Source organism: Myotis myotis, unplaced genomic scaffold (assembly GCF_014108235.1).
Source record: "Myotis myotis isolate mMyoMyo1 unplaced genomic scaffold, mMyoMyo1.p scaffold_m19_p_11, whole genome shotgun sequence".
Taxonomy (NCBI): domain Eukaryota; kingdom Metazoa; phylum Chordata; class Mammalia; order Chiroptera; family Vespertilionidae; genus Myotis; species Myotis myotis.
Window position 1 is genome coordinate 30,130,201 of NW_023416315.1, and position 21,183 is coordinate 30,151,383.

General features: G+C 36.9%; 1 protein-coding gene across 3 annotated transcripts in view; it reads left to right on the forward strand.

The window, feature by feature from the left end:
* The window catches only part of DGKB (diacylglycerol kinase beta), a 527,879-nt gene that overhangs the window by 170,396 nt on the left and 336,300 nt on the right, over nucleotides 1-21,183 (forward strand). For all 3 annotated transcript variants that reach the window (XM_036328013.1, XM_036328012.1, XM_036328014.1), the window contains one exon: nucleotides 18,358-18,390. In XM_036328013.1, the coding sequence (XP_036183906.1) occupies nucleotides 18,358-18,390 (33 nt within the window). The remainder of the gene's footprint in view (nucleotides 1-18,357; nucleotides 18,391-21,183) is intronic.

Consider the following 21,183-nt stretch of genomic DNA (forward strand, 5'->3'; position numbering starts at 1 on the left):
ATGCAATCCACTCACTCGTTATGTTCTAAATTTTACCCCAACGCAAGACAGATTTGGCTCCATTTGTTTTGGTCCCTTACACATTTGCTGTCATTAAATTTGTACTCATTTTTATGTTATTAATCTGCATTAAACGGTGGTTTTTTAAAAATATATTTTATTCATTTTTTACAGGGAAGAAGGGAGAGGGATAGAGTTAGAAACATCGATGAGAGCGAAACATCGATCAGCTGCCTCCTGCACACCCCCCACTGGGGATGTGCCCGCAACCAAGGTACATGCCCTTGACCAGAATTGAACCTGGGACCCTTCAGTCCGCAGGCCGACACTCTATCCACTGAGCCAAACTGGTTAGGGCAAAAGATGTTTGTTTGTTTTTTAATCTCATGAAACAATCAATGACAAAGAAGGATATATTGTTAGAGATCCTTCATTACCTAACAAATCCCTGTTGGCTGTGTATCATAGTTTATTATCTTTTGGACCTATGACTCTTATTACTGTCACATTTTATCCTCTATCTTCAGAAAGCATAGAGTGAAATTTATACCCACAGTAGACTATGGTGTTGGTAAAAATATTCTTTACTTCTATGTGTTAACCAATAACTTTATGACTATCCTATCCACAAATCTTCCTTCACTATAATGGCCTCATTTAGTAATATATAATTATTTTTGATAGCATATAAATTTGTTAGGTCACAAAAATCAGTGAAAAGGCTAGATAAAGTCCCCTTGATTCTTAGACTTCTATAGAATGATGGTTTTATCTTACATTCTTGCCAAGTTATATATATTTTATGATCAGGCAAACTGGGTATCTAGGAATATACAAGTTTTTATAATGATCCTTCAGTTTGAAGAAAGCAGTCAATTTCTTGTATCTCTATTAACAAAAGAGGATTTGAGATGTCTCATGAGGAGTAGTATTTTAAACTTTATGTTTGAACTGTAATATGAAGAAAATTATCATAAATGTCTTTTTGTTTGTTGTTTTCTTAATCCTCACCCAAGGATATTTTTTTTTCTATTTATTTATAGAGAGACTGAAAGGGAGTGATGAAGGGACAATAAGAGGGAAGAAGAGATAGAGAAACATCAATGGGAGAGAGTCACATTTATTGGTTGCCTCTTGCACACGCCCTGATGGGGTCAGGGGTCAAACCTGTAACTCAGGTGCATACCCTTGACCCTTGACCAGGAGTCAAACCCAGGACACCAGTTCATGGGCTGATGCTCTAACCACTTAGAAACACCATCCAGGGCTAAATATTATTTTTATTACTTTTACCTTGTTTTTTTAATTTAGTTTTCAATAGACACAAAAGGATTAGTGTACATTATTATTTAAAACTTAAGTTCTTATTCTTTAAATAATGTGCTAGTTACTTATTTTAGTTTTTCTTTCAATTACAGTTGACATTCATTGTTATATTAGATTTATGTGTACTGTATAGTAGTTAGGCATTTATATAATTTATGTAATGATCACCCAAATAAATCTAGTATCTACCTGGCACCATACAAAATTATTACAATACTAGAGGCGTGGTACACAAAAATTTGTGCACTCGGGGAGAAGGGGGCGTCCCACAGCCTGGCCTGTGCCCTCTCGCAGTCTGGGACCCCTCGGGAGATAACGCCCTGCAGGCTTAGGCCTGCTCCTGGGTGGCAGAGGGCAGGCCCAATCCCTAGGTGCAGCCCCTGGTCGGGCTCAGAGCAGGGCCGATTGGGGAGTTGGGGCGCCGCCCCCTGTCATGCACAGAGCAGGGCGGATTGGGAGGTTGCGATGCCACCCTCAGTCACGCTCAGAGTAGGGCCAATTGGGGGGTAGGGGCACCGCCCCCTGTCACACTCAAGGCAGGGTCGATGGGGAGGTTGCGGCGCCACGCCCTGTCACGCACAGAGCAGGGCCAATCCGGGGGTTGGGGCGCTGCCCCATGTCACTCAAAGAGCAGGGCCCATCAGGGGGGTTGGTGCTCCTTACCCTGTCACGCACAGAGCAGGGTCGATTAGGGGGTTGGGGAGCTCCCCCCTGTCACGCACAGAGTAGGGCTGATCAGTGGGTTGAGGAGCTCCCCCCATCACGCACAGAGTAGGGCCAATAGGGGAGTTGGGGCACCGCCCACTATCACACACAGAGCAGGGCCGATCAGGGGGTTGGGGCGCCACCACTGTCACACTCAGGGCAGGGCGGATGAGGAGGTTATGGCTCTACCCCATCACACACAGAGCAGGGCCCGTGGGGGGGGTGGTTGGGGCGCCGCCCTCTATCCCCCACAGAGCAGGGCTGATCAGGGGGTTGGGGCGCCGCCCCTCTCACACTCAGGGCAGGGCCGATGGGCAGGTTATGGCTCTACCCTGTCAAATACAGAGCAGGGCCCATGCGGGGGGAGTGTTTGGGTGCCGCACCCTGTCACACACAGAGCCGCAGGGCGATCAGGGGGTTGGGGAGCTCTCCCCTATCAGGAACAGAGCAGGGCCGATCAGGAGGTTGGGGTGCCTTCCCCTGTCACGAACAGAGCAGGGCCGATAGGGAGGTTGTGGCCTTGCCCCCTGTCACACACAGAGCCGCAGGGCGATCAGGGGGTTTGGGCACTGCCCCCTGTCACGCTGATCCCTGTGCCAGGAGGCCTCGCGGCTCCGCTGATCCCGGTGCTGGGAGGCATATTACCCTTTTACTATATAGGATAGAGGCCTGGTGCATGGGTGGGGCTGGCTGGTTTTCCCTGAAGGGTGTCCTGGATCAGGATGGGGGTCCCCACTAGGGTGCCTGGCCAGCCTGGGTGAGGAGATGATGGCTATTTGCAGCTGGTCACACCCCCTTCAGGGTGGGGATCCCCACTGGGGTGCCTGGCCAGTCTGGGTGAGGGGCTGAGGACTGAAGCTCCCAACTGCTCCTTTTTTTATTTTTATTTTTTTTATTCTGGGCCAGCTTTAGCTCTGGCTCCAGCTCTGAGGCCTCTGCTGCTGAAAGCAGGTATCTGGTTTCTTTGGGTTCTATAATTGAAACAATGTATAACTCCAGCTCTGAGATCCCAGCTTGCTGAAAGCAGGTTTCTGGGGTTTTGTTTAGCTTCTATATTTGTTACAATGTTTCAAACTGCAGGCTCAGAGGCCGGCAAGGCAGGCGGGGAACGTTGGTTTCTTCCGTCACTGAAGCAAGCAAGCCTCATGTTAACTTCAAGCTGCCTGGCTGCCGGCCTGGCTGCCTTGGCTGGCAGTTAATTTGCATATCGCCCTGATTAGCCAATGGGAAGAGTAGCGGTTGTATGCTAATTACCATGTTTCTCTTTTGATTCCGTATTCTGTACTTTAAGGAGTTAATTACTTAGTCATTTTTTATAATTACTGTTAAGTATTATTATTATTATAAGTAAAAGTTATAAATACAATATAAAATGAGAAACTTTTAAAAATCTGTAACCAGTTATATAAGAATGATTATATATAAATAGAACAACTATTAAAGTTTTCCTCTTGATTTTTAGGTGTACATTTTTTGACATTTTTGTCATTAAACTTAATATATCATGTGACTTCCTATTTTTACACTTAAACTTATATCATTGAATATTTATTTCTGTATACTACAGAACATCACTGTTATTGGCCGTTTATTGTCTCATGTGAAAATATCATAGTTTAGTTGAAACAGTATATCTAGCATGCTTCACTTATTTATTTTGTTATTGTAAGTAACATTTTTGTGAACATCTTTATGAAGAGTGGCTACTCCTGGTTATTCTCTAATTAATATTGCAAAGTATCATTTTTCCTAAAATGTATTATATTGTTCTACAGGTGAATCAGATGTCAGTTTAGTTCTTCCAGAACTGCAAACACATTTTCAAATCAGGAACGTAGTGAGTGGATTGCTTTCTAAAACCAAAAATTCATATTAGAATAAACTATTGATTCTTTAAACATTTAAAAATTAACTTTAGGTAATTATTTTATCTTACTTTTAAACACATAATATCAGAATATATAGTAAAAGTAATATTCATTGACAGGAAGTGATATGACATAAAACAAAAAATATGTTTATCATCATGTCTTTTGGACAGATAGTGGTGTGCACTTCCTGCAATATTTTCTTCTGTTATAATATCCAAATTTACTTAAAATTAACCTTTAAGATTGCCAACAAGATAAATAACAAAGCTCATTAGCTCAGACAAAGGAAAACAAAACTATTTGGAAAATATACATTTTAAACATATTCTTTAGCTTTGATTCAAATGGTTCCAGTTCTGCTTCTCTTCTTTCTTCATTGTGACTGTAAACTTGGCCAACTTGTGTTGCTGAAGCAGCAGTCTCCTTGTCTCTACGTATAACACCCTCAGAGAACCATATGTCTATATTCCCTTCTTCCGATCTTGCTTGCACTTCCCTGGTGCTAAGAATTCTACAGAAGTATGCGTTGTAGGTATGGTGGTTGGATCTTAAATAGCATAGAGTTTGTTCAATCTTTCCTTAGAACATGTGTTTCACCAAGTCATTGCAACTCAGCAATGTTTAGTGTGTGTTTCTTTCTAATAGTCCAAGTATTATGGGTTCTTTCTGTTTGGCCATTCATCTCCAAACAGCAACAAGTGACTAATTCAAAACTAAACATCATCCAGTTAAAGGAGGGAAGGAGATATTTGAATTCCCTGTGCCTCTGAAGTTTGGATTTTGGATTCTCTGTAACCTTATTTCCTCTCCTAGTTGCATATTTAGAAGTGTCGAGTCTGATGGGAAGGTGTGAACAGTTGGATAAGGAGGAGACTTGCTGCACTGAACTTTAGTTTTCATTAACACCCTTTCAGCTGCTTCCCCATTCTTTTCCATTTACCTCTTTAACCTTTACCCACAGTTACTGAAGTCATCAATTTTCTTGAGATTCTTTATGTAATGTACCATGGGTTTGTGCCTTTGCAATTTTCTTTTTTGTCTAAAGAGTGGGACACAGCACATTGGCAGTGCTCAATAAATGTTTCATCAATGTCATTTCTTAATATTCATTTAATTAATATTCATTATAGATCAATTCATAATTGTCATCACAGTAATGATAGGCAAAAAGGAATTTCATTTTTTTTTATATTTTGGAAATCTAACTCAGACTCAGTTTCATGGCATTGTTTGTAAAGGATAGCAGCTTTTAAGTATTTTTAATTTTTTTTAATGTGTAAAATTAAATTCTGTATGTTCCTTTTTTTGGACAATCATTTTCTGCTTTAAATTCTAATAAGGAACACCTTAAGCACTGGAGAGCTTTAATGTTTATAAAATGTGTATACTTAGTTTGGTTGCACACAGTATTCATGCACATATACTTTAAAGGGACATCGTATAAGAAATGGGAAAATGATCCATCAAAACTAAGTGTTGATTCTATCATACATTGTGAGATGAACCATTTATGTTGCATTGTTTTAGTTAGATTCCTTTTATTGGTTTCTGAAGAACCCATCTTTATGTTCACCTATTATGTAGACTAATAAACAGTCTATCCTAGAGAAAAAGTTAATCTATTATGGCTAATTCTATTTGTTTTTACCTAAATGAATATGCTAGATTTCTATTTTTTAGGACTAAAATATTATTTTTAGTTAATTTTATAAAATATTCCTATACATTTCTATGATATTGTATGCCTAAAATATAGTTGTATCTAGAGCAAGTTATATTTTAGGGAAACCAACTTTTACCTCTTTGGTTTTGTTCTGATTTATAGAATACCAGAAACCAAAAGCTGATATGACATAATGGGAAGTTCAATTACTTTAAAATCTCATGAAAATCTAAAATCTGTAGCCAAAGAATGAACATCACCTTAAAAAGGGCTAAAATATTCAAAATGTAAAATCGATGAGATAGATTCAAACAAAACAAAGAATATAATGCGCCTGATTCAAAAGTGAGGATATGGGTTCATGTTTTAATGAATTAAATTATCCTACAACTTATTACCAACAATATTCAAGGCAGTTTATGTAAATATGCAGTAAGCAATAATAGGAAACATACTGCTTTGACAAAATTAAGTTAGACTTAGAAATTCATGTCACAGTAATCTGCAAAGTTGATAGAGGTGGTTTGCAAATTTGTCCCTGAGTTTCTTAGGAACCTTAGAAAAAGGAGGAAATATAGGCATAAAAATAAACCATTCACTTAGAGAAAACACTTTTATTGTTACTGTTGTAATTGAGATCAGACATTAATTTCTTCCATGTGAAATTATGTTGGTAGGGAACTACACCTCAACAATAATGCTGAAATCGACGCAGTAGTGTTTGTTTCCCTTGGTTTTGCCTTTTGGCAGCAACTATCAATGCAGACTGATGGCTTATGGCCAAAGTGCATATTAGTAAAAATAAGTCTGCCTGCTGCCAAAGTAAAATAGTAATAATTTTGCAACAAGACAAGAAACAAGCATAGTAGTTAAAAGTTAGGGGGGCGTCATGAATAAAGATTTATTGCATTGAGCAGAGGCACAGGTTACTAGCAATTGTTTTACATAATCAAGAATACTGAGGAAAGCACCTATTTTATAATATACTGACTTAAAAGGGGAAACCCAAAGGTCAAAAAATGTGTTGAGAAAAAATAATGCCTATCAGAAACTAAAATATCTCAGTATCTGCATAGGTGGGAAAATCAACATTGAGGCCAACTGAATCAGTAATTTTCAGGAGAGGATGAAAAAAATCCATAGTACAAGAAAGAATCAGACCAAAGTGGAAAGAGATCATATTATCCTAAAACAAAAAATTAAAACAAAGTTATGAGGTCTAATTATATTGAAGAAAAGCAAATTTAACTACAAAGAATATACATTTCTTCAAATTTACAAATTACTTAATGTAATTTCCATGCAATATTTTGTGCTTGTCAACATGATTCCAAAGTTTTCTAGGAAGAATAAATGTTACACAAATACATTATAATTCTGAGAAGAGTAATAAGGAAAGACCTGTTTTAACAAATCTCAAGCATATATTTATTCAAGATACAATGATCAAAATAAAGCAATAGATATACAGAACTGATAGAAGGTCAAACCATATTGAAGTCTATGTAATAATGTATTTGATAAAGGTTGCGTATCCAATCTGGCAGGGAATGGTAGGGATCAGTGGTGTTGAGATTACTGTATAATCAGATGGAAACTAAAGTAATATAACTTCTACTTTATACCTATCCAAAACAAATCATTCATGGCTTAAAGATTTAATTTTAGCCTTGTGGAAGGCCCTTTTACCTTTTCCTGAAATGGGAAAGATAAAAGAAAATGTTCACAGATTTGAAAAATCAAAATTTCTTTAAAAAATTGTAAATATATAAATAAAGGTAAACATAGGCATAATAAAGAAAACCATTTTGTAAATGTAATACAAAAAATTAAAAAATATTTAAAAAATGTAAATCTTATGAATAATCAAGAAATGCAAATTAAAAGAATTAGATACACTTTTTCTATCCTTTTTAGAAAATATTGTTGTCAAAGATATGAAAAATTGGCCATTCTCATTAAATATTAGTTAGATTAAATTACCACAAACTGACATAAAAGATCCCAAATATTTGAACCTCTGGGTTGGTGTTTCTACTTATGCCCTCTATAGGAAGATCAAGGTTAGGGCAGGTCAGATATCCAGGTCTAATTGAATTTCTGTGGAAATAAATGCTTTATATCATTTCCATCTTCTAACTTTTAAATTTTAAGTGCAATAAAAATTTGAATCTTTTCATCACTAGATATTTAAGGTTAAATGTCACCTTGCAAAGGTAACATGTTGGTTTTAATGAAATGGTGGTGGTGATCATAAAATATTCATATACATGCTTCCTTAGTTTTATTAGATATAGAGGTCTGGTGCACACATTTGTGCACCAGTGGGGTCCCTTGGCCTGGCCTGTGCCCTCTTGCAATCCAGGACCCCTCGGGGGATATTGGACTGCCGGTTTTGACCTGATTCCCCACAGGCCGGGCCAAGGGACCCGAAAAGGGCCTCTAGTATGCATATAAGATCTTTGGTTAATCTCTTCCCGCCCTCCCCCCTCCCCACTTCCCTCTAAGATTCATTAGCCTGTTCCATGTCTCCATGCCAGTGCACTGAGCGCCTGCTCCCTGGTGATCAGTGCGCGTCATAGCTACCGGTTGGATGGTGAGACAGTCACTTAGGCTTATATATATAGATAACTTGTCTAGTCTCAACTTCACTTGGAACCAAAGCAACATAGATTCACGTATAACTTTTGGTCCATACAGTCATATCTCAGAGATATTGCAGGTTTGGTTCCAGAACTCTGAATTAAAGTGAGTTACTGGTATATCTTGGAGTTATTGTGGTCTCGGTTCCATATTATTGTAATAAAGCAAGTATCACAATAAAGCATAATTTTTTTTTGCTGGTGGAGGGTCTTATCTTCCATTTGTGAAAAACATAACACCTGTGAAGCATAATTAGGCAAAGCACAATAAACTGAGGTCTGCCTATACATCAACTTCACGTATACAACATACGCAATGATTGTCGACTCACTTTGTTCCTTAGTTAAACCTGTATGTCCCCTTCATGTGGAATAGGATAGTTTAGTTCTGTTGAGACCTCCATGCCTACCCTTTGCTATCCAATTTGATGATACAATTTATCATTTCAAATTTGGTTGCTAATATTTATGGGAGCTTTAATCAATTCAGCTTTATTTGCCAAAGGAAACCCAAATCCTGGAGGAATACAGCATACCACCTAGTGTTCTGTTCATTATTACATTACTTTGATTTCATCCCAACCACAAAATGAATGTTCAAATATTTTTATTTGGTTACCATTTCTCCAATATTCTTGAGTCTTCTAATGCCTATATTTCTCTTAATATCTTTCTTTCTAGCATTTTCTGCTTCTCTCAGAACTCATTTTTGTCCTCCCATGGCATTTCTCATGACCTGTAATAATATACTGGTGACATGCTGATTTACAAAGGAAAAACTCAAACACAGCGTAATCCAACATGCTTATATTTGGTAGAACTCATGATTCGAGTCCAGCACTTGAACTTCTCATTTTTCATCCTTAGTTGTGTGTGTGCCCTAGAACCCATACTAGCGAAGGAGCTGTTTGTTCTCCGGTGTAATGCTATTTTCTGTATTTGTATATGGATGTGATCTTTATCTGCCTCTTAATGTTATGCTCTCTGTAAGGGGTCTCATCCAGTTCTGTGACTACAACTAACACTTTGAAATATGTCCATTCTGTGTGTTCTCCCTCGCCCCTCTAAACCCAAATATTCCGCTTCATGTGGTCAATTTCCCCTTAGATGTCCCACGGAAGCCTCTGTGGTCCATATATGAGACATTGTTTCTTGCGCAATAGTTCCCTATGCTCAGTCCATAGCACCATCATCATTCCTGACACTCACACTAAAATCATTTAATCTTTATCTCTAGTATCTAATTCAATTGGACACAGAATAGATGCTCAGCAATGTTTACTGGATTAATGAATAACATTCAGTCAGCTCTTTTGAATCTCATCCATTATCACTTTTTCTGTTGAAAAGAAATACATCAGACAGTAACAAATATCAAATAAAAATTACAATGAACAAGTGACAGAAGCTTATTTTAAAAAAATCATCAATATCCTATGATAATTGAATTTTATTGTTATAAGCTAATAAACTTCAGATTTAAAGTAGATGATGATGAGGTAGCATTAGTGGGTGTCCAGTTAGCATTGTGCCTAGTTTCTGAAGTGGCACTTGAAGTATTTTGTAGTCATTACTAAAATTTAAAAAACTAGTGATGGTTACACTGTTGTAGTTATATAAAATATCCAATAGATGGTACTGTGAAATGCCTAATATTCCAAATAAAGTAGTAGAGACCTTACAGGAAACATTTCAGAATTCTGAGTAGGATCAAGGAATTTTCCTCTGGTTATCAAATTATATTTAAATGTTATTTTTTAAAAGTATAGCTTAAATGGTACAGCAGCCCATGTCAAAATATCATCAGATTCACTGCTAGTGTAATTCAGAACATGAACATCAGTGTTCATTATTAAATGGAACTTTCACATTGTTCATATTCTATTAGTAGGAGTTTATTGTAGGGTTTGTTTGTTTTTTTTGTGTGGTGATTACACTTAGTTTATGTTACTTTAGTTAATGTTACTTAAGTTAATATTACTTTAGTTAATGTTACTTAAGTCACAGCTTTTTTAATAAGTGACTGTAACTGCATGCCTTTGTTACAAAATTCGACTGAAGCATTTATGCTGAAAATTAAGCCAGCCTGTGTGAGAACATCTCCCTTATTACTTAGCAAGAGTGCGTCCATTATTTCTTTCATTTTTGGTTTCTATCAAGAGTAGTCCAATATCTGAATGAAACTTTATACTATTTTGTAAATATAACACATATTCCAAACATATACAAATATATTATGGAGTAAAAAATTTATTTAAAAAAAGCAACAGTTTAAAAATTGGTTAGTTTGCTCTTAAGTAGCATATTAAAAGTTGCAATTTGTACATAGCCTCATTTATCTTGGTGCTCATTTGAAATTTCCATTTTAAAGTGGCACATGTATATTTGTAAGATTAAGGTCAAATTTTAATTACCAGAAATAAGTTTTATAAAACCTATACACAAACCTAAATTGTCTAAAGCATTATCTGATAATATAGAAAATGTCTGCGTATCTTATTTGAAATATTACATACACCTTTTTAAGTTTTTTTACTATTTATGATATTCTTTAAAAAGCTGTGTATTCCTTTGTATTAGAGTTATTTGTTGATTAATTTAATATATAAATTTCACTGCATATGACAATATTGCAGGCACTAGAGAAATCAAGATAAAATAGTTTTAAAGAAGAATGTTTCTGTATGAATCAGCAGCTTCTTGTGGGATATACATCATATGTTCCTCAGCTTCTTTCTACATTTATTCTTTCACGTTTTAGATAATACGAATGTGTGGTATATTATTCATCCTCTTAAAAGAACATATTATTAGGTACATATGAATGTCTGCTTAAAGAAAATATGCTATTGAAATAACTTGAGCTTCCTTAAGTAATTGAGACTCTTTTTCTTTATTTAAACAACAACAACAACAACAAAAATGATTAGAGCTTTGGTAAGTCTAGGCTTTTCAGACCATTGTCTCCTGACTCATAGCAAAATACATATGTCAAATTTGCAATAGGAATGTTTGGGATGAACAAGTATTTCCCTTGGTGCTTTGAGTTAAAAGTGATTTCTGCCCACTGCTGTGTCATGAAAACATCCTTTTGGATTCACCAGGAAATAATGGGGCCTCTAAAATCCTCTGCAGATTCTTTACATTTTGCATGCGTTGTGTACTATGTTCCTTTAAAACACAGTGACACACAATAATTCATTCATCCAGATTTTCAAGTATATTGGATGTGCGTAACATTACATGGTCAAATTCTTACATGGGTCAAATGGGTTTAAATATAAACTGCATGGCGATCTCAAGTGGTAGTCTCTTAATAAACATCAGATACTTTTTATTGCTGCCCTCCTTTATTTCAGTAACATTTTAATTAATTCACATGATTGAATAAATGTACATTGAGACTTGTTTCCTAATGAGGGCGCATTTAGAGGAAAGGTTTTGCATCATTCTGATATCCTGTGGGTAATTATATTCTAATTATATGGTCAGGGGAAAAGAGTCTATAACACAGTCCTGATATTGTTTGTTGGACCCAATTAATTACATGCACATAATGAAAGTTCATGATAAGGTTGACTGGCGGTTAGTGTAAAATTTTAAGTCAATTGAATCTTAGCCTAATGTGAGTACAGAATTGGACTTTAACCTGGTTAGAAAGCGCTTTGGTGTGAGATCAGTGGATATTTAGAGGGACAAAGGATGAGAACAAATTTCATTTTCACTTATTTGTTTTCTTTTTTAATTTAAGGTCTTTTCCAAGATTGATGAAAATGAAAATTTAGCAGCCTAATGATTTAATTCTAAATATTAGTATCAATATTATCTCATTACCTACAGTGATTTTGGAAAGCAGCAGCACACTAAGGATGCAGCAATACATTTCTAGAATGGGTTCATGGACTTCTTGAGCACTAGAATACCCATACCAGGAAGTATTGTTGATTAATTTTATGAAATTAAACTTCAGGAGGTATTAATCTATCATACTAGGTTTTTTCCCCCCAGGGTGATTTAAAAAAAAAATTTCAAATCACTGACTCCACTCAGACCTCTGTCTCAAACATTCACAAATACATTCAAATGTACATATGCATAACTCATAAATAGACATCTATTAGTCATCTATATCTAAACTATGAGTGCTAAAGACTAATTAAAAAAGAATAAGCCAGTAAGCATGTACATTTCACTTTGAAATGTGCTTTGAAAAAGTTTGAATCTGATGTTTAAGAAATTTGCAAACATCAAACTGATGCCGCGTACTAAACATCAGCTCCATCCTTCCCTTGCTCAATGCCATCGTTCTCTTTGCTCGAATCTTGGAAAGAGTCTTCAGGATGGAGAACAACGGAGGATTTTCTATTCCTTCTTTTCTTCTAAGCCTCCCTCTCCCTTCTTCCCCATTGCTTCCTCTCTTCTGTCCCCTCTCTCCCCTCCTGCATCTTCCCTTCTCCCACTCTATTCTAATCGCCGTAGCACAGATAGTTCATTTGAAAATATAAGTCTGTTAGTTCCCATCGTCTCCTTAGCAATAAAAATAGTTCCAGATGAAGAAAGTACAATCAGTGTTTGCTGGCTGAGCTCTAAGCAGGCAGTGAAACTAAGGGGATCATTTTGGTTCTAAAGTTAGTAAGTTACCATGTTATTAAGAATTTAAATATGCCAGGCATCCTTTTAATCCCAAGGTTGGTATAGTTATGATGCTCACTGTACACTTGAGGAAAGTGACGTTTAGAGAAATTAAGAAATTTACCTAAAGTCACACAGCACGCAAGTGGCTGAAGCGATATCTGCCTTACCCCAAATCCCGTGTTCTAAACCTATTTCTAATGTTTATGCCGCAGTCCCCAACAATTGGGTAAAATACATTTAGGGGAATCTAGACCATATTTCAAAAAAGAATGGGAAGAAAAACAATGGAGTAAAAGTAGATTAGAAGTGAAGAGAGAGGAGAATAGAAGGTATCAGAAAGTGGGGCACACAGGGTAAGTCTTCTTTGTGAAATTATTTAGAACTCTGTAAATACACACACATTCCTCTCTGGGGCAGAGCTAAAAACAAACAAATTGAAGAAGCTGTTTTCAATCATATTGGCTTCTGATGATTTTAGGATAATATTTCTAATGGCTTAATTTCACTAGCTATTCAGTAGGTAGAACAATAAATAGTAACATTAGAGAGGATTTTAGTGATTCTGGCTGATGGCTTTAATATGTAGAAATCTATGTTTGAAATCATTTGGATATCTCCATAAAAAGACAGTTTTAACATTTTCACTGAGAACATTTGCTGCCCCTAAAGTTTCCCAATGTCCGTCGCCCTAGGCACACCTCCCTGCAGGCTCTGTGTGCTCCCTTCTGGACACAGCCGTGCACACGCCCTGAGGGAGCCATTCGGGAGGGAGCCTCGCTCTCCCTCCTCTTCCACATCCCTGACCAAAACTCTGCAAACACGCACAAATCACCACATTTACAGAAGTAAGAATAGAATATTTTTCTGAGCGATTACAAGGGGAGTAAAGTCATCTCAGGCACAAATCTTTTTACCATTCAATTTAAGTGGCTTCGAGCTTAAAAACGGGCTCCAGTGAGAAGTGGTTAGGCAAGGGCTCCTCGATAAGATTATAACATGTGTATTTTCTAAAATATTTTATTTTTGTTGGTTATACTTGATTAGATATGTCAAAGTGCCACTGGAAAAGTAAAACATTTTGTAATTTTTCTAAGTGAGCTGTATGCCATACACTGAAATAATCATTGATTAAAGATGTTAATAAAGACAGTGACAGTGGTAGTACAATTATTTTGATTTCACTTGTTTTTAAAATTTGTATTGTGTGCATATATGTGAGTGTACACACTTCCGGATCTGCAAAATCAGAAAAGGTTAAACAACTTGCGAAGCTGGGATGTGGAAGTAAAGTTCATAGAAATAAAAAACGTGTTTGGTTTCTATACCTCAGCATTGTCATTGATACATTTTATTATCATCTGTGAGCATGAACAAGTTGGCCTGAGGCTGAGGCAATATCCCATTGTAGGAAGGCGGTTGTTCTTTGCCGGAACCTGTTATTCTCCCTGTCTCTCTCTTCTTTGATGCCAGAGGTATCTGATTGTATGTAAGAAAAAGAAACTATTGAAAATAGGGTGTTGTTGTTGGTTTTTTTTTGTTGTTGTTGTTTTTTGGCCTATTTAACTTACCAGTGTACTGAAGTTATTCTGTTCAATTAATCCATATTGATATCAAGCTAATTCTTTCAGGCATAACAGAGAGACATTGTGGTTACTGCATGCTTTGCTGTGTTCTACACCTTTTTAAATTATTTACTTTCCAAATCACTTAAAAAAATAGAGACACAGGAATACAAGGGAAATGATGGGCCTGTTCAGGAGGGAGCCTCACAAACAGACTTAAACATTTTTATTGTTGCTGAACCTGCTGTTGTTTGAATTCAATAAAACCTGGGACATAAAAAGCACTCTGTTTGGATTCTGTCACTAACTTTATCTTTTTAGGTTAGTCATCAAATCTTTCTGATTCTTAGTTTCCTGCTCTGAGAAATGGAGTAAATATCAGTTTAGTGGAAGAATTAAATGAAATAAAAAACCTGAAAGCAAATTTGTTAAAAATAGGAACGTTCTTATATAGGTATGAGATATAATTCTCTTAATTGTACTTTAGTCTTGAAATAACTGATGACCCTTTTAATGTGAGTACTATTCTCTTATTATATTTTTAACTAAGTCAAAGCTTAATAATCTCTCCAGCAAAGATTTTTCTTTGTCCTGTGACAATTTGGATTAAATTGTCAATTTAAAATGATTACATGTTAGAAAATATGAAGACAAGAGATATCTCAATACTTTAGAATAATAGGATTTTTAAAAATTCTTGGATATTAGGTTGAACTTAACAAGTGCCCTGAAGGCAAATGCATCTTTTAAACTAATTATCTGTACTGTGTATTCTATTTAATATTAAAATGATACTGATTAAATAAAATCAATCACATTCCTCTCCAGTCACACCTCACATTTGATTAAATACAAACATACAGTTCCTGTATTAATTCTGATTAAAAATATATTACATTTAGAATTATACACTCATGGTAATTTAAAAAAAAACTAAAACATTTACTCTGCTCATCCTTGATATTTAAAAATCATATACAGAAGAATAAAAATGAAGTAATATAATAGCTGAATTAGTTTTCTAACCAGTTGCTTCTTTTTCAATTTACCTAGATATCATGGTTTTCTTATTGTAACTCAGGGAGAAGATAGTGGTGGGCGTGTAATTTATTATATACCCATTGCTCATAGATCTTAATTGCAAGTGAGCTCAAATAGAGTTTCATCATCCTTATTCTTGGAGTGCATTTCTAGTGTTGCTGTCAAACAGAGTCTGAGTGTTGCTAAAGAAACTTCTCAAAGCTGGTGGCTTTCTGTCTGACTTATTTTTGACTTCTAGCCAGGCTGAGCCCTCAGTTTTGCTTGATCCTGTTACTCATCCTTAGCCAACTGCTTTCCCATTTTCAGAGAAGTAGTGACAAACTCTTTACTATTTCACTACTTTCTTCTCTCTCCTCTCTCTTTCTCGCTCTCTCTCTCTCTGCCAGCCTCATTTGCTCTCAGTAAATAACCCACATTCCCACTGCTCTAGAAGGAAGAGGCCTGCTCACATGAATATCTGTAAATTACAAATTCTCTACACAAGTGCTGGGAAAGTGGCAACTAGGGCTCAATTTCATCCCTTGGTGTGTTTTGGGAGGGTGGTGATGCCTTAAAATGAAATTTTTATCATCCAACATGGCATAGTCTTTGCTTTATCTTTAAAATGCCTTTCATAGTTTTTTTGGGGGGAGGGTTGGTGGTAGAGGTGGGTGGATAGGGTCTATTTGAAATTCTTGCATTGCACTTGGTTGTTATTCTAGCAACTATAATCTTTCCCCGTGCCTTTTCCTTGCCTTGTTCTGTGCAGACATATGTATAGTTAATATAAACTCTTCCCAAGGTGGCATGCATCTATGACTTATGCCCTGAAGGTCACTTGATGGGTGTCTTAGTTTGGTTGCTTGAGGGTCTCCAGGACTCTTCCTGGTCCATGGCATTGGATAGGTAAGGACTCATAGGCTAAGGCAATTAATATGGATTTGAGGGACAACAAACATTTATATATTATAATAGAGATGGGAGTATGCATTCATGTCTTAAAAGTGTTTATTCAGATCTAAGCTTCAACCAAAAGCTGAGAAAGGAGAGTAGCAGGCTGACAAGTTGAAACTAGGACAAATATTTTCCCCACCACCCATTGCCCAATGTGTATGTAGATGGACTTGGACTCCTTAAGTCAAGAATATTACTCAAATCAGAAAGCTTTCAATGAAAGTTCTTTCAAACCTTTTGAGAAATAACAACAGTCACTTCCACAGGGTTCTCTTGTTAATGGAATAGTTAAACCAAGTTTATCCTCCAGTTGATCCTTCTTTTGTATTCCTGGACACCTTAATTTTCTCTAGGACGGTCCTAGACCCTTTCTCCTTCTGTTGGGTGCATTGGATCCTTTTGGGTGCATTGGATCCTCCTAATCCATCCGTACACTGAGCAGCTGTGAAGCCCTGTAAGGCCTCATTTAAATCAGAAATACCTATTTATTCTTTTGGTTCTTGCTGTTGCTCTGAAGCTCTATCTGGTAAGAATATCAACTAATAACTATGTACTGAGATTTTTCAGACCTATTTTTGGGATCTATTCAAAGTCCTCCTCACATAGCTTGTTGGTCCTGGGGAGGAAAATGGAATATACTCCCCACTCCCTCTTTTTTAGGGACCCTTGGCTTTAAAAAATATATATATATATATATATTGATTTCAGAGAGAAAGGGAGAGGGAGAGAGAGAATAGAAACATCAATGTGAGAAAGAATCGAGCAGCTGCCTCCTGAATGCCCCACACTGGGTGGGGATCGAGCCAGCAACCTGGGCTTGTGTCCTGACCAGGAATCAAGCCGTGACCTTCTGGTTCATAGATTGATGCTCAACCACTGAGCCGTCAGAGCCGGGCAGAACTCCTTACGTCTAACCCAAGGTTCCTACTCTCCCACCCCCGCCACACACACTATTGGAAACCTTTGTCTCATATGATGAGTGTCTATTCTTCCAATTGTGTTCTCAGGCCCTCAGGACACATGCTTTTGGAATTCAGTAACCTTTGATCTGTTTCTTCCCAGAAGCAAACCTTTCCAATGTGATTCAGAAAAGGAGGGGGAGGGGTGGTCATTGAGGATTCACTCTCATGAAAACTAGCTTCAGTGTATTCAACCTCATTAGAAAAATTACTCTCAAGAAAAATCTTGCTTCTTATTTTACTGATTATATTTTTTGTTTTTACTGATTAATAATTTTTTTCTTCCAGAGAATCACAAAATCAAAACAACAGCATAAACTATAGCTACATAAAAAAGACACTGAGTATTTTAAGGAAGGAATGAGAGTTGGAGTGGAAAATGGAAAAGGGGGCTGGGTAAACAGGCAACTTCAAAAATGAGTTGGAGTTGTTTATAAAAGATAATGGAACCTGGAGATGAGTTCTTATTCTACAATACATCAGTGTTGTTGCAGAGAAGTTGGTGAAGCTGGCCAATGATGTTGGTCATTCTGCTTTGAGCGGATGAAATTCTATTTGGGATAAGTGATTCTACAATCTGACTCTGTATTAGAGCATTCCTTATTTTGTGAAAAGATATTTATTTAGCCGAAACCGGTTTGGCTCAGTGGATAGAGCGTTGGCCTGCGGACTGAAAGGTTCCAGGTTCGATTCCGGTCAAGGGCATGTACCTGGGTTGCGGGCATATCCCCAGTAGGAGATGTGCAGGAGGCAGCTGATCGATGTTTCTCTCTCATCGATGTTTCTAACTCTCTATCTCTCTCCCTTCCTCTCTGTAAAAAATCAATAAAATATATTTAAAAAAAAAAGATATTTATTTAGTGAATGAATGTAATCGGACAGATTATGACAACAAATGTATTTCATGTTTATTAATTTTTTTTTCCCCACAGGAGAATAGTTGTATAAGAACCTTCATTGATATTTGTTTTCAGTTTGACTTTTGTTCCCGCTTTAATATGAATTTCTCTTTTTCAACAGAATCTGCCCACATCAGGAGTTTCAGTCCCTGAGGTGAGTAAGCAAAAAAGGTTTTCACACTTGCAGCTAGAGGTCTTTTATACACCTTGTATTGTTAAAGGGATTGTGGCTTGTGTCAGTGACCTATTAATATTAATTTATATATTTTATTTTTTCTCATATCCTCGGGGATCTTTAGATTTTCATGATGGGATAGACAGGAAGCATTTTCAATCTACATTTGTGACAAACATTAGATAAGCAAGTAGTTATGTGAAACAAAGTATAGTATACAGAGAAAAAGAAAGGTCATGTTGCAAAGAATTTTGACCAAGGTATAAACGTAGCGGGATTCTTATTTGTCCAGTTAAAATATAAATACCTTACAGAAAACCTAATGCAAATCCTCCGAGCCATTAAAACACAGCTTTCAATGATAACGTGTTGAGAAACTTGTTCATTTGCAGTGCCCATCCCTTTATTTTGTAAAATTATTTTATTTAGTTTTTTGCAACACCATTTATCCCCCAATTCCTTCTTCTCCCTGCCCCCACCAGTACACTGTTGTCTATATCTTTGAGTTCTCTCTCCTTTTTTGGGGGGTGGGGGGGTTAGGGTGGAGGGATTGAGCAAAAGAAAAGGGGGGGGGAAGACGTGCTCATCCCTTTAAAACAGTACACCTGCATGAATTATTTAGCATGTGACATCACATGGAAAACCATGCTAATAAAATATAGTTACAGAATAAATGACTTGTTTTGAAAATAAGTGCAGGTGTTGCCACATTTATTTTCAGTGAAGTGCTAGCTTTGCCTGTGCATTAATGCAGCAAAGCCGCCACGTGTTCTGTGACAAAATCCTGTTCAGTGGTTACCATCTCTGAAGGATATGCTCGAATGGTATTGTTTCCATACAATTACAGTTTCCATCCACTTCTTAGGAAAATATTAGTTATTGCATGTGAGTATAACATATTAGAGTATGAATTTTTTTTAGAAGATAACATAATTGCACACAAAAAATGTAATAAGCTCTTTCTACTCCTCCCTAAAAAGTATTCTAAAAGGTGGAGATGTCCTCATGGAGACTTTAAAAAATTTCATTTTCTAACTAGAGATATTACTTGAAAATATACTTGGAGATATGCTTGAAATATGTTTCTGATCTACAGGAAATATGAAACTGCTTTAAGTTGTTTAAGTTAGTTGATACCATTATGATAATTGTTATAAAAGAGATATGTTAAACTACATACTCAAGTAACAAAGGTATTAGAAAAATGAAACTTGTGGTCTAATTATTTAAGCATAAAAGAATTAATTTTATCTGTTTAGGTCCTAGAGCAGTGATGGCAAACCTTTTGAGCTCGGCATGTCAGCATTTTGAAAAACCCTAACTTATCTCTGGTGCCATGCCACATATGGAAATTTTTTGATATTTGAAACCATAGTATAAAAAAGATTTATATTTTTGATATTTATTTTATATATTTAAATGCCATTAACACAGAAAAATCAACCAAAAAAATGAGTTCGTGCGTCAACTCTGACACACATGTCATAGGTTCGCCATCACTGTCCTAGAGTTTGCTTTTGCCCATATTGTAGCCTACCAAGTGAACATAGGCACTGTATTTAAAATTTAAAGTTTTTTCTTTAGATTTGTTAATTTCAAAAGCCTCTCATTCAACCATATAATGTATCTAATATAGTTTGAATAAATGAACCAGAATTGTTGTTTTCATAATAGGCACTTAAAAATTTTGTTTAAAAAGTTTTCTGCTATAAAGTTTTAAAAAATCTTCACACATGGCTTTCTTTTTCTTTTAACATATTTTCAGAGAGAGAGAGAGAGAGAGAGAGAGAGAGAGAGAGAACCTAATGTTGTACTATCAGGAACGATTGCTTAATTGCTTATTGGTTAACTGAAAATGTGTTTAAAGTTTATACAGAAAGATATATACATACCTTTAACATTTTACTTATAATATGCAAATAAATATTCATTGGCTACACTTTTGATAAGTTATGAGGGCATAGTCACTATTTGGAAAATGGCATGGTTTTTCTTGAATTTATCAGTCTTCACACCCATAAGTTTCAATTATCAATTAAAAATTTTTATTGAATTTATCTACACTAATAAAAGACAAACATGCAAATTGACCAGACTTTTGCTATGCATTAAGCCATGCTCACCAGCCAATCAGAGAAACTATATGCAAATTAACCCTACCAAGATGGCGGCTGGCAGCCACGGAGCTGGAGCAAGCAGGAGGCTTGGTTGCTCCAGTGATGGAGGAAGCCAAGCTTCCCGCCTGCTGCGGCCGGCTCTGAGCTCCACTCAAAGCAACAAAGTTTCAATTATAGAAGATAAATAAACCCCAGATACCTGCTTTCAGCCGGCCATGGCCATGGAGCTGGAGCGAGCAGGAGGATTGGTTCCCCTGGCGATGGAGGAAGCCAAGCTTCCCACCCACCCTGATGGGCTCTGAGATCCACTCAAGGCTACAAAGTTTCAATTATAGAAGGTAAATAAATCCCAGAATAAAAAAGAAAAAAAGAGAAAAAGGAGAGGCTGGGAGCTTCCGTTGCTGGGGGGCTTGGCCAGCCTGAAAACGGCCCTCAGCCCCTCACCCAGACTGTCCAGGCACCCCAGTGGGGACCCCGCACCCTAAAGGGGGTGTGGCCAGCCTGAAAACAGCCATCAGACCCTCACCCAGGCTGGCCAAACCTCCATGGGGTGAGGGTCTCCACTCAGGGGGCCTTGACTAGCCTGCAAACTGCCATCAGCCCCTCACCCAGGCTGGCCAGGCACCCAGTGGGGAACCCCAACTTGAAGGGGGTG